This window comes from Aptenodytes patagonicus, chromosome 13 (genome assembly GCF_965638725.1).
Source record: "Aptenodytes patagonicus chromosome 13, bAptPat1.pri.cur, whole genome shotgun sequence".
Lineage (NCBI taxonomy): Eukaryota > Metazoa > Chordata > Aves > Sphenisciformes > Spheniscidae > Aptenodytes > Aptenodytes patagonicus.
This window is the reverse complement of record NC_134961.1, coordinates 12,883,409-12,896,203: the sequence shown is the minus strand read 5'-3', so window position 1 is coordinate 12,896,203 and position 12,795 is coordinate 12,883,409. Positions and strand designations below refer to the sequence as shown.

Sequence of the window (12,795 nt, the reverse complement as noted above, 5' to 3'; positions counted from 1 at the left end):
CTCTAGAAGCTTATGATCTTTGACTCAAGGGTAGTTAAAAATCAGCCAGTGAACTTAAAAGCTGTATTACATAGTCTTCAGCTCCTCAGGAACATAGAGTATTGAAACCAATTTGAAGGTACAAAACAAGCAAATTAAGGAGCTACTTTTACACGATCACTTTCTAATCCTAGAGATACAAATACATAAAGTTATTCTAGGACAATTTATTCACTTGCATTTAGTCCTCCCTGCCTGTAGCAGTGAGGCACAAAACCAAATAAGAATATCCCTACTTCAAAGTGTTTTGCTATTTTTTGGAAACAGCATACCTAAAGCTGTACAGATACCACAGCATATTCTCTATCAGCCAAGTCCTCTGTAACCACTTCAGTGTTGCCCTCAAGCTTCCCTTATGTGGAAGTTCATTTTATACATTGAAACTGAGCTTGAGTTTCAGGCAACTAAAGGTCTCCAAGCCTCTCTGGGATAGAGCACATCAGCCTGTGCTAGAGAGCACTTCCTGAACATGTTTTAAGCTAGAAAGCAACAGCAGAGTCACACGTATGTGAAGTTCTTAAATGTAGAAACCTTGACAAACTGACATTGCTCATTAATGTGGCAGCCATATTGGCCTTTAAAAAAGGCTCACAAGAGATTCACTTGTCTTTTATGGCCAGTTGATTCATTTCCACCTTTGCTAGCAGTGAGCTTAAGGCTGGTTACAGGCTATAGCCTACACATGGCACTCCCCACCCCTGACTGATCTTTAGGAATTAGAGTGAAGCTACTACCTGGAACATGTATCTCAGTGTACCTTTACTTAAGTGCCACAAAACATTCACTGAGCAGCTACCATTTGCCCCTATTAAAGCCTTATGCTCACCCGAGATTGAATCTAGATTTTTTTTGTAGCCTAGATGGCTAGCATGAAGTGCAATTCACAGCTGGGCTTTGATTCTGCAGAGTAAGCATCATGAAACACTACTTGTTTTCATATAGCTCCAGCAAACTAGTAGTAAATTTATACCAAGTATTTGATTACTGCTGTAAAGGGTCTAGATGATGCTGAATTACCAACATTAGGCCTAAACACCACAAATTAACTGCACAGTTAAGGAGCACTGCTTTGCCTTAAGTAGTATTTTTCTTCAGTTAAATCCTTTTCTACAATCCTAGGAAAGGGCAGGAGAACTCTAGAATCTTCTAAAAAGTCTGTTCTCACAATATTAGAAGTAGTATCCATCAGTCACCCCATAATGTGAACTAAGGTGGCAAGGAAACCATCCAGTATAGGGGAAGCTGCCATTGTCCCTTGAGTCTTACCCAAAAAGCTTGAAGTGAAGCTTTTACAAGTGCTAGTTTCAGTTAGAGAACTTTGGCCAGAGACACTGAGAGTAGTGCCACTGCTCAGCAAGACAGACATCCATCTTTGTCCAGGCTAGTTCCTTGAATGCTACACAGCAACAACTCCAAAGCTACACAGCTTGTCCAGAAGACTTTTGCAATCCAAGTTTATTTGTAAAAAATACACTAACATACCACATTTACCAGGAATGCTCTTCTCTTTAGGCATTTAAGAAAAGCCAAAAATAGTAGCGTTACAGCCACCAGGGAGAGAATGCCAACAGCAGTCATTGTAATGCCAGCCCATGCTTCCTTGCTCAAGGCAGTGCTCCCTACAAAGCAAGCAGAAAGATATAGTTTGTGGAGACAGCTCTTCACTAAACCTAAGCAACATATTAGCACCACACTTGCTTAGTACCTTGGGTTGCAGACCATCCTTCTGGCACAAGGAGGACAGGACCCCGCAAGCTGACCACTGCAGAGTTCACACCTGGCATCCCACTCTCTGCAACAGTAACGTAGTAGAGGTGAACCCCACAGTACAGCGGGTTATCTTGGATCAGTACAACCTAACATCTGCTTAGACATTACCTCGCTTGCTTCTAGATGGCCTAGGGCATCTTGTCATACACAGAGGGGAGTCTGGTTGAAAACGGTCACAGATCAGGACACTGCAATGGAAGTATACCTAGGATGGAGAATGAGATCCATTCATTTTGAGACAATAACTGCTCCTACTCACTGCTCTAAGAAGGCAAGTGTCACCTACTAGGCCAGGGAGGGCTTTGTCACCAGAGACAAAGGCAAAAGTCTTCACTTCCAGCCTTTGGCGATAGTTAGCATAGCTGACACCATGCCCCACAGGATGAAACACAGTCCTGTAGCTGTCCAGGTCATACTCACACCTGCCAATAGGTAAGAAGCAGCAAGTCAGAACAGCAGGGTAGAGATCAGTGGTTTGTTTGTGGGTTTGTTGTTTGTTTTTGGTTTGTTTTTTTTTTTTTTAGAAGCACTAAGCTAGAGTTTGAGGTAGAGGTGCTGACCTCTTCCTACAAGTTCCAGCATACCAGGACAGGACCACCAAGGTACCTTGAAGGCCACCTGAATTGAAGCCCTTGTACCTGGGGCTCTGTTCCCAAGGGAGGGGCAGGGGGAATTAGGGAATACTCCCATGCACTGCCAGAAGTGCTTTAATGTCTCTGGCAGGACACTCACCCATCAATGACAATATTCCACTGGGGAAGTGACCTTGGATCTTGTGAAGCTGTTGCCCAACAGTCATCCAATACCAAATGGAGATTGGGATCATTGCGGTTCAGGACCTGAACTTCCAGGAAGATGGGCTGCCGGAGGTACCTTACTATTGGGTACTGATCATCACGGTATGGCTGCCTGTATGAGTCCTCTGCAAAAGCCCAAAGCCTTGTGAGATAAGTGAGCATACAAAGAGAGTCCTGAAGAAACTCTGGTCTAGAGCTCTTCAGCAACAGCCAGTCTACCAGCTGCAGTCTGTCCTAGAGTCACAGATTTGAGGCATCTGCCTCAAGTAGCATGGGCAGGAGGGAAGGAAGCACATCAGGTCATTAGAAGCCTATGCACAGTTCACTCATACATCCTGCCCCCCACAAGCTCAGTTGCTTCCCAGCCACCTGAGCCCAGAGTCAGCTTTACCTGGGTAGCTTAGAAGAACTAAGGAGAGGGGACCTTGGTTCATTGAAGAAGCCAGAGGAGGAAGGTTGTCTACCCTTACAGCAAGGGAGGCATCACCATTGCTGAAGAAGCACAGGACTGTTAGCCTGTAACAAGGAAGGAGCAGGTAAGTCTTATGTTCATATATAGGATATCCAGGACTAAGTATTACCCCCCAAAGAGGTTCCCAGACATACCTGAGTTCACTGTCCCTTGAGATCCTGCGCAGTGGAAGGTCTGTCCATAATGCCCTCACCTCATTCTCATAAACAATCTTCTCCCCATCAAACTATGGAGAAATAACAGCATTAATGAGGGCATTCCCAATGCATGAAGCCCTTCCCATCAATCCCAGCTACACACTTACCCAATACCTGGTCCCACAGCCATTCAGTGGGACATGAAACCAAACCCTGTCATTCAAAGACGACTTAAAGGCTGGCCGGCACGCAGGATCTCTGAGCCTAAGTGTGTCCAAGTCTAGCGGTGGTGTAGTACTGTCAGCAAGGATTTCAAAATCCATGTACCCATCCTGGGTGCATACGGCAGCTGTAACAGAGGTTCACATAAATTGTCATGCCAGTCATTAACAGCTCAGTCTGCCAAGAGCTGTTGTATTCTGGCTAGAGATACACTTTCCTGTGAAGGACTAGTTCAAGAACAAGCCCTGCTGAAGGATTATCATCTGAGCATCACATAGGCCAAGACCATTGCAGAAGCCAGTCACTTACCTATTGGTGCATGCTCGTAACAGGGGCACTCTGGATATATCACCATTGCCACAGTCTCCCCATGGAAGTGAAAAGCCAGTTTCAAAGAGGACACATAGGACTGAAGTCCTGAGCAGCTCTCCCCAGGTGGCTGAAAGACAAGAGTTACTCTCCTGGAGTGTAACTACAAGAGCTCATTTTAACACATGCACATGTTAGTGTTTCACTTGCCCTGGGGCCATGGTGCTCTTCACACTCAGCTAGTTTGTTAATTTGCATTACTCCAGGCATGCCAAATACCAACCCACTCCAAGAGGAATATTTTCACCTCCAGCTGTTTTTGCCAAGAGACCTCATGAAACCCAAGTTACCTTTGAGGGATGCCTATATATTGTAAAGTCAGTTTGCATTCATCTTAACCATAACTGCCCTCAGCCAGCCACACGGCACATGGCTGACTTGACAGGTGCTTAGTCAGGTCAAAACTACTATGCTCTGGTTCTCAATAAGCACCAAGGAGCTCTGATCACACCAACTCCTGTGACTTGAGTCAGAACTCACCCTGGACTTCAGGAATCCCCTGCTAATATGCAGCTTGACCCCTCTCTTTGTGTCCAGAGCAATCCCATTTTCCTGAAGCTGGTCCATGGGGATGGTCTTATCCTCTACACCCACAGCCTTAAGGGTCCCTGGAAAGGCTGGGATGACAACAGTCATGTGTGTTGCATTACAGATTGCTGGACCTGCAACAACATCTTTGTTAAATGTAAGACCAGTTTTCTCAGGGAAGAAGCAGGCCAGGTTCTGACTTTCTCCATGCATTACCTGGTGCACAAAGCATTCTTGACTCCACAGTCAGTCTATGTTCAGGAGGGCCATACGTGAGCTTGAGTGCCACAGTGTGGAGCACCTTATCATTGTGCTGACAAAGACGACAGAGGTCTATTAGAGAGTACCCAGCTCATAATCCATCATAAGACCAACCCTGCAGGGTCATATACTATGTCTGGTTCAGGACCACTGCTAATCATGTTTGCAACAACAGTTTCTTCCCATCCCAACACCCTTTCAAAAAGGGTCTGCTCATGAGACAGCCTGTCCTGTGAACATCTGACTGGCAATAGCTAGGATCCCACTTACATAGATGCCTGTCAGCATCACATGTTTCCACAGGTCTACAGGAGAGGGATACCTAGCCTCTGTTAAAGCAGCACTGTCTCCTCAGTGCCAATTCTTTGTTCACCTACCTTGTAGGAAACAACTCCGGTGGCAGTAAAGGCCACCTGAAAGATCAGGTTGTGGCCATCAGCTAGAAAGTTATAGCCTTGCTGCATGGCTTGCCCAAGGCTCAGCTGATGTATTCTGGTTCCATCATCAATTGACAGAGTCCAGGTCGTTGGAGTTGCTGGAACCTGCAAAGCAGGAAATCCTTCCTTAGGAAGGGAAGGCATAGCCACACAGAAGCAGCAAGGCATTACAGTTCTTCACCTTGCAGGTTTTACATTCAAGCTCCCTATATTGATAGTATAGAATTAAGCTTCCTAACAAGATAGAACTACCCCAGAAGAAAGAACTACTCCAGCTTGGAGACAGACTCAGTTTAGATCCAAAACCCATGCATTCCCACACCCTCCCTTTGCAAGACAGAAGGCACATACCACATGCTCATCACTAAAGCTTGGAATGAGTCTTGGGAAAGTAACCTGGAACACAGCACAAGGGTTAGACCACCAGAACAGACAGCAGTCACAACGCTACAACATTCTAAGAGAAATCTCCGCTATAGTTTTTCAGACAGCTGGCACCAGCATCCCAGTTTTCCCTGCAATAGGGCTAGAGCCAGGCCATGTGCATCACTAATGACCATTCACAAACTAGTTCTTCAACAAGTTAGTGGTCATGCCAAGATAGACATGCAGCCAACAGACCTCCCCAAAGCTGGCTGGAGCTTTCCCCATCTTTCTGCAGATCCCAGCCACACAGTTCCAGGAGACAACCATCCCACCTGGCAAGCCTCTAAGCAGGATCTATAGCACTCTCATTCCTCTACTTACTGCCATGAAGTCTTTTGTACAGTTTGTTGCACCAACAAAGAAAGGAGTAGTGATTTCATCTGCATGAACAGTATTGCAGTGAGTGCTGTAGGTTACATTCTTCTCCTCTCCCATTGTGTCATTCACCATCAGCCTCAACCTTAGCCAGTGCTGATCATGCTATAGAAAAAGACATTAATTAGAAAGAGGCAGCAACACTCACTGCAGCAAGAGGACAACTAAAAGCCTTTGAGACTAAACTGTAACTTCAGAGTTGTTTTAGGTGTTTGTACCAGTGCAAGGACAATGAACTGTCATTTTAGAAGCTCATGGAAAAGGATATGTTCTCTAGGAAAGCATAGCATAATAAGACTACATTGAAGAGCAGAAGGTACTAAGAAAACTGCAGGAGTCAAGAAGAAAGCCTTCAAGGACTGGTAGGCTGCGATGCCAGAGTCTCAACTGTTCAAGAAACAAGTTAATAAATGCCAAAACCAAGAGAGTCTTGTGGTATTTCAAATGCCTAAAAGCAACTGATACCAGCAAATCCTCCATTTCTGAGGCTATTGGTCCCCCACTTACCACTCTACCTTAATAGCTATGAATAGCATGCATTGTTAATTGCTCTATCAATATACATATGTGTAAATTGAGTGGTGCTATGAAACTCTTGGACCTGGCCCACTTCTCTACAAGATGTTGTTTAACACAGCTCTCAACTCCTTTACAGGAAAATGCAATGTTTATGGCAGTGTCTGAGGGGGTTTAATCCACAGTTGAAAGAGCAAATATTAAGGTACCAGTTTGGTTGAGGGTTTTTTTTTTTTTTAAAACTACTTCTGGCATGAACTGCTCTTATAGAATAGTTTAAGCATTTCCACTCTTGAAGAAAGTTAGAGCTAGAAACACTACTAACCCAGTCCTGACCAGGGGAAAAAAAAAAGACACATTATCACAGCACCTTCCCAGAATAGAGACCCCTTTACCTCCAGGCTAGTGCAGTTGACAAACAGGACACTGAGCAACAGCCTCTCATGATCCACAGTGTGGTCACAGGACACCATCTCCTCACCACTCATATCTAGGGAGAAGGTGGAAGGTTAGCCCTGCAGGCAGGCATCTGCTTTCAAGCTACAGTAGAAAGGACCAAGCCAGGCCAGTAGCAATACCTACCCACAACACACACATGCCAGGAATAGTTACCAAGCTCTCTGGAAAACTCAACTTCCATCCCATCCCTGTGACAGGTCACACTCTCTGCAGAGGGAAGACCACAGTCAGCTCCACCATCACCCTCCTGGAGGCACACACCCTGCAAGCCCTCCAGCTAGCCAGCCCTGCTTCAGAGATCCCCTCCACACCAAGGCAGAGGGGAAGCAGCTCCAAGCAAACCTAAAGCCCACATCCACGCCACTACCAGCCCAAAGATGCCTCATTACCCAAGAGATCCTGATCCCCCAGGCCATCAGCACAAGAGGCTAAGGGCAGCAAAAAGCCAAACAGGAGCAGCAACCTACAAGAAGAACAGAACCAAATAAGAGAGCAGCGAGGAAAGGACCCAACTCCCCATATGTTGTGGTTTAACACACCCAAACCCCACTCACCACATCCTTAAGGGGCTCAAGCACTCCTGTTGCCCAAACAGTCCCATCTTCTCACTGCCACCACAAGCTTGCTCTTTGGCTCCCCAGGGAGGATTATATAGGGCCTGGTGCAGGCTCCACACAGGTGCAGCCTTTCTGCTGCCTGGGGCACTGAGAGCTTGCACCTGCCTCTTGTTGAGATGCAGTCTCCTTGCCTTGAAGAGGAGGGCTCGCAGGAGACCTTAAGGTGATATTAAGTCTTTGGCATGGGTTATTGTTTCCTTCTATTTTTAGGGCATGTGAGAAAGCAAAAAGATAGATCATAGGAACAGAGGAAAATTAGTATTATGGAATAGTGATTTAGGAATGGGGTGTTAAATTGGACTTCAGGGAATAATAAATTTTGTATGAATGTACCATGTATTCATGTAAAATGTATTCATTTATATTTCTTTTTACAGTCATAGACCTCTGCCTAGAGCAGATTTGAGAGTTTCCCAGCCCAGGTGACAGTAGCCTCATTTCTCTTAAAGATTTAGAGTTGTGAGAAAGACCTTGTCTATCAGCTCCTGGTAGGTACCGAGGTGCTGGGAACTTGGATGGGACAACAGCATGGGTGGCAGCAGGTAGCTGCAGAGCATGTGATTGCCATCAGTGCGCTGTGTAGCAAAGCAATATGATCCATACAGGCAGAGCAGATGATTAGTGTAAGTGATTTAAAAATGTACATTCTTTAGAAGCACCTCTCTAACTCTCATCCTTGTGAGAGCATGGCAAATGCGGAGTTAAAGCTATGATGCAAGTGGGGGTACCAAGCGTGCACGATGCACTCATAGCAACAAGCAGGCACTAGCTCAGATCAATAACCACGCCAGAGTAAATAGCACCTGATGTTAGTAGCACAAAAAGAAATTGCACTTCTGCTTTTGCCATCAATAGGATTAGCATGCGGATAACCTTTGGCAAGAAATGAACTTCCCAGAGACTCCTGATTTCACAAACATACATCATGTACCTTTTTTTTCTCTCTCTTTTTTTTATAATGAGATTCATTGTTTTCAAAAACAATGATTATACAGAAAACTAATGAAAAAAACTCTGAAGCCATACACAAGTTTATTGTATTATGTGTCTATTATTATTTAGCTTGGGTTTAACTAACACAGTAGGGGGAAAAAAGTGTTTCAAGTACACATCCTTTAAAGAATTACACAAATGAGGTACTTTCAGGCAGTCAAATTTGATGTAAAGCTAAACTTACTTGTAATTTCCCCCCCCCCCCCCCCGATTCCCAGCTTCATTAAGTTGGTGGAAAAGCTGTAAGTCCCAAGGAGCTTTGGATCATGTTCCCGGAGTTTGGCTGACCCTGGGCTGGTAAAAGCTCGATCTTGCATCACGCTGGAGTGATGCTGCTAGAATGGGGGAAACCTGTGGAGGCCTGGGCAGCGGCAATGCACGGTCCCTTCGCAGAAGAACAGCCTGTCCTCGCCTGCTAGAGTTAACTCAGGGTTTTGTCAACTCCCAGATGCCTCGTAACAGGTTGTGACTTGTGTCGCTGAAAGGTAATGTTGGGCCAGACAACATTTAATGGTTAGAGCAACACTATTGCCACAGTCACCACAACTGGGTTTGCCCTGCGGTGCAAGTTAGCAGCTCCTGATATCAATTTTTGAGTACGTAGTTTTGTAGGATGTAATTCATCAGCATGTGCTAAAATAATTAGTTGTTGCTACACTTAACATGTCTGAATTTGCAGCTTAAGCTACAGAGAAAGCACGGCCATTCCTCCTTTCAAAAAATTTAGTTCCACCTGTCTGAGTTGTTGAGCCTGTATCAATAACCATGGCCTGAGTTACAGGTAACCAGCTAATTCATGCCCTGAAACACAAGACTATCTCCCTGGGTTTCATTTTTTTTTCTGCTGAAAAAAACCTGCAAGGTCTCCTCTTCCAATCCTCTGCTTTTCTCTTTTACTTGTTTGATTTTCTAACTTTTGGGAAAAAAAGCATTGCCCAAGAGCAGTGCTGGACACCCCCGAGCATTGGGGCGTTGCATACCATCTCCGGAGAGCACAGATCACCTCAGCATAGATGCACTTTCCTATGGGCTTTGGCTGTCCCTGTCCCTCACACACTGGCAGCAGGACAGCATTTGGGACACCAATGAGTTCAATGTGGCTTTCCTCAGGACTCTTTGTAGCACTGCTGATGATATCATGGGAAAAAAAAACAAAACAAAACCAAGAAAAAGGCTTTAGCAATGCAAAGAGCCCAAATGCCAGGTCAGGACTCCTGCTTTTGAGCATTCGCAGAAAAAACACTTATTGCAAATGTCACTGTGACACAACAGATAATGTCACTGCTTCTAGCCCTACAAAAGTCCCCCAGTCTGCTTTTATATGCCCAGTATGGCCGGGCGTCAAGGTGCGCGGGCGAGGAGGGACAGGGCTTTGGCAGAGTTGGCTTTATTGCCTCTCAGTTTTATGTCTCTTTCCCTATTGATTAGGGCCTCGCTCCTGAAATGACGCGTGCAGGCAGTCTGCGAGGGCTGCCCTTGGATCCCCTACTCGAGCACGGTTACACCTGAGCAAAGATCACATCAGGATGGGTCTCGGGCAGCGCCGGCATGGGTCACACTCAACCTCGCCGTGGGAACAGGGCTGCTCAAGAGGACATCCAGCAACAGTGTCCTTGGGCAGAGCAGTTTTGCCTCTCTAAGGAGCGAAGAAATAAGCTTTTATTGTTGTTCAAATGTTGTCATCATCTCTGAATTGTGTAGCCACAATTACCCTGTATGACTAATTTCATTATTCTCTAAGCCCATTTGTTCCAAGGATCTCATTAGACAAGCAGAGACTTACTTGCCTCCCCTCGTATGGCCTTTACCGTACCGCATTTGGTGCTTGTAACAGTTGCAATGAGGAAATGTTGTGCTGGATAATACCTCATGCAAAACAGATGGCACAACCACATCGCTGTTCAGGCCAGACTCTGAGTTGTCTAGAACAACATAACTAATGATGCTGTAGTCTTTCAATCTAACTAGTCTGTTTGACTTGTTATATTTTATTTAAGATAGTTCTCAAAAAAATAGAGCAATAATCAGAGACATAGCAAAATCCAGCAACAAATCAAAACTGCTAGTTAAATAATTCATTAGCTTACAACACCATGTACCATCACAACAGTGTTTCTCCTGAGCCTGGTAAGACATTTCAATTAGAAGTAGAATGGGTTTGAAGTTCTTTTCAAACCCCAAAAGAAAAGCTTCATTCTAACTACTCGAGGAGTTTAAAAAGTTCGCAATTTTGAGCTTTAGTCTCAAAAGAAAAATGTCCATTCAGGCTGAGAAATTTACCTCATTTGATGTTGAATCATTTATCGCATTTTAAGTTGAGGTTTTTGGATGGGACAAAGATGAACAAATAACAGGAGTTTAGAAACAGATGGAGATTTTGTTTGGTCTTTTCTTTTTTCTTTCTTTTTAGTGATGCCCACTTTTCTGACATAAGTAATAATAAAGCTTGCAAAGTCCCGGAGCTTCTCTCCAATTGAGATGGGTTTTGCTTAGCCTCTAATTAAAACTTGGAACAATAGTTTCCCACTTAGCATCATACAGAGTAATTTTCTTTTAAAATCAGTATTTTTAGATGTTAGACGATAAAAATCACTCTGAGATCAACACTTTGTGTGCTGAATTAATTAACAGAAAAGCAAATGAATGTATTTCTGTAGTAGAAATCAATAATCTTGAAAAATGAAAAGGTCTCTTTTGCCACCAACTCACTTTCATAGGTGTAGCTAATAATGCAAAATGTCAACGTACAAGAAAAATGCTGTCTCCTCTCCTCTACCAGGCACTGGAGGTATATGCAGTATGTGCCTTGGTGACCATTTTACACTTTTGAGAGTAAAAAAGCTTACACTACCCAGAAAAGGAAATAAAATTCAATGGCATCAAGAAACAGCTAATCTAATATATACATTAAAAAGTATATGTATTATCTGCCTTTGTTCTGCAACAGCTAGTTTTTTCTAGTAGCCATAAATTTAACTCAGTGCCGAGCCTGGTTAAATAGCAAATGGAATAAATGACTGCATTTTTTATTAGAAAAGTATTAATGGCAATGCAGGGAACTTGAAAAAGGGCTGAGGTTAAAACTGTCTTCTAATGCAGGGATGGAGGTGGCGAGGGTGAAGCACAGCCCTTCCTCGCTGCCTTAGACGACAGGGTAGCACCGGGGATGGCTGTGCCTGTGGAGGACACGAAGGAAAACCAGGGCTTTAGTTTACTCCTACCCAGACTTGTCTATTCAAAGATTCAAACCTGTCACAGGACCTGACTGACTCTCCTTGCCCTCATGGAGGAAAATGTTGGTACAAGTTTGGTCCTGAAGAGCTCTTCAATCCCTGTCTGAGAAAATAATTAAGAGAGAAAGCCCATTTGGAGAGGTCTCCGGTGTATTACATGGGCAGCACTATGGGAAGTAAATGAGGTGGCACTCCATTCAGTAATTGCACCAACTCTGGACAATGAGTTGGTTTGCAATTGCTACTGCTTCTGTATCAGGGGCATAATAAGCAACAAAACCTCACTGCTAATTGCTGAGGGTAGAGTCTCTAAGATATAGGTTAATTCAGTTAGTCATAGAAAACAGCTTGACAAAAAAGTAACATTTATCTGGCAGCTGTTGTGAATGTGACCAGAATAAGCATTTTATGAAGCAGCAGAAAGCTTACTGATTTCTTCTCAGCTACTGTTTTAAAACTGACCTTTTACGTGGTTTTCTCTCAGTAATTCTTTTGAACCTAAAAATTAGAATTATGGTCTAATTCTATAAGCTGCTACTCATAGAGGTAACCCTTAACGCCACTGCAATCAGGGGAAATAATTTCTAAAGCGAGAAGTGGTTATGTGAGATGGGGACAGGACCCATCTGTTCCCAGGCGAGGACCACAGTGCCCAGGCTGGGGCAGTGGGTTCAGGCCCATCGCGTTTCCATTTCTTGAATTCCCTGTGCTATCCTGAGGAAATCCTGCACGTTTTTTGCATCTAAAACAGAGATTACAATACCTGTTAGATAAATTTATATTTGCCAAGTGCCTTAAGATCCTTTGATGAAATGCAATTTGCAGTTAAAAGGATCACACACTAGGCTGTGGTTTTGCCTGCTGTGACTTGCGGACCTGCTGGTGGTTTTATCCGAACACCACCCTGGTCCCGACAGGCCTGTTTCCATCCGCACATCAATCTGTGTACATGAAACGGCTTCATGGATGTGCCTGGTTTGGCAGGGGAGAGGCTTGTTTTTAAATGCAGCAACCCAATAAATGGTAGGTTACAAAGGACTTCACCAGTAAAGGTAACTGCTTATGCATTTCATCCTATCAAAACTCAGGGATACTTTATTACTTGGGGTGAAATCCGGTCATACTGACATTCATGGACTTTTGA

The 12,795-nt window shown here is 44.3% G+C and overlaps 1 protein-coding gene across 1 annotated transcript; it reads right to left on the bottom strand.

The window, feature by feature from the left end:
- Window positions 1-1,512: 1,512 nt before the first annotated feature.
- ZP2 (zona pellucida glycoprotein 2) lies at window positions 1,513-7,409 on the bottom strand. The gene is made up of 18 exons (XM_076350875.1): window positions 7,363-7,409; window positions 7,198-7,271; window positions 6,932-7,015; window positions 6,745-6,839; window positions 5,780-5,938; window positions 5,384-5,428; window positions 4,973-5,137; window positions 4,551-4,647; window positions 4,287-4,468; window positions 3,747-3,876; window positions 3,383-3,564; window positions 3,213-3,304; window positions 2,998-3,122; window positions 2,542-2,731; window positions 2,096-2,231; window positions 1,918-2,014; window positions 1,745-1,831; window positions 1,513-1,658 (listed from the first exon to the last, which is right to left on the bottom strand). The coding sequence occupies exons 1-18, from the start codon at window positions 7,407-7,409 to the stop codon at window positions 1,513-1,515; spliced, it is 2,133 nt and encodes a 710-aa protein (XP_076206990.1).
- Window positions 7,410-12,795: the final 5,386 nt, after the last annotated feature.

Coding starts and splice junctions, on each gene's coding strand:
- ZP2 (XM_076350875.1), bottom strand. CDS start 7,409: ATGGGACTGTTTGGGCAACAGGAGTGCTTGAGCCCCTTAAGGATGTG. Junction 6,840..6,931: donor CTGGCATGTGTGTGTTGTGG/GTAGGTATTGCT, acceptor CCTTCTCCCTAG/ATATGAGTGGTGAGGAGATG. Junction 5,138..5,383: donor GCTTTAGTGATGAGCATGTG/GTATGTGCCTTC, acceptor CCTGCTTTGCAG/GTTCCAGCAACTCCAACGAC.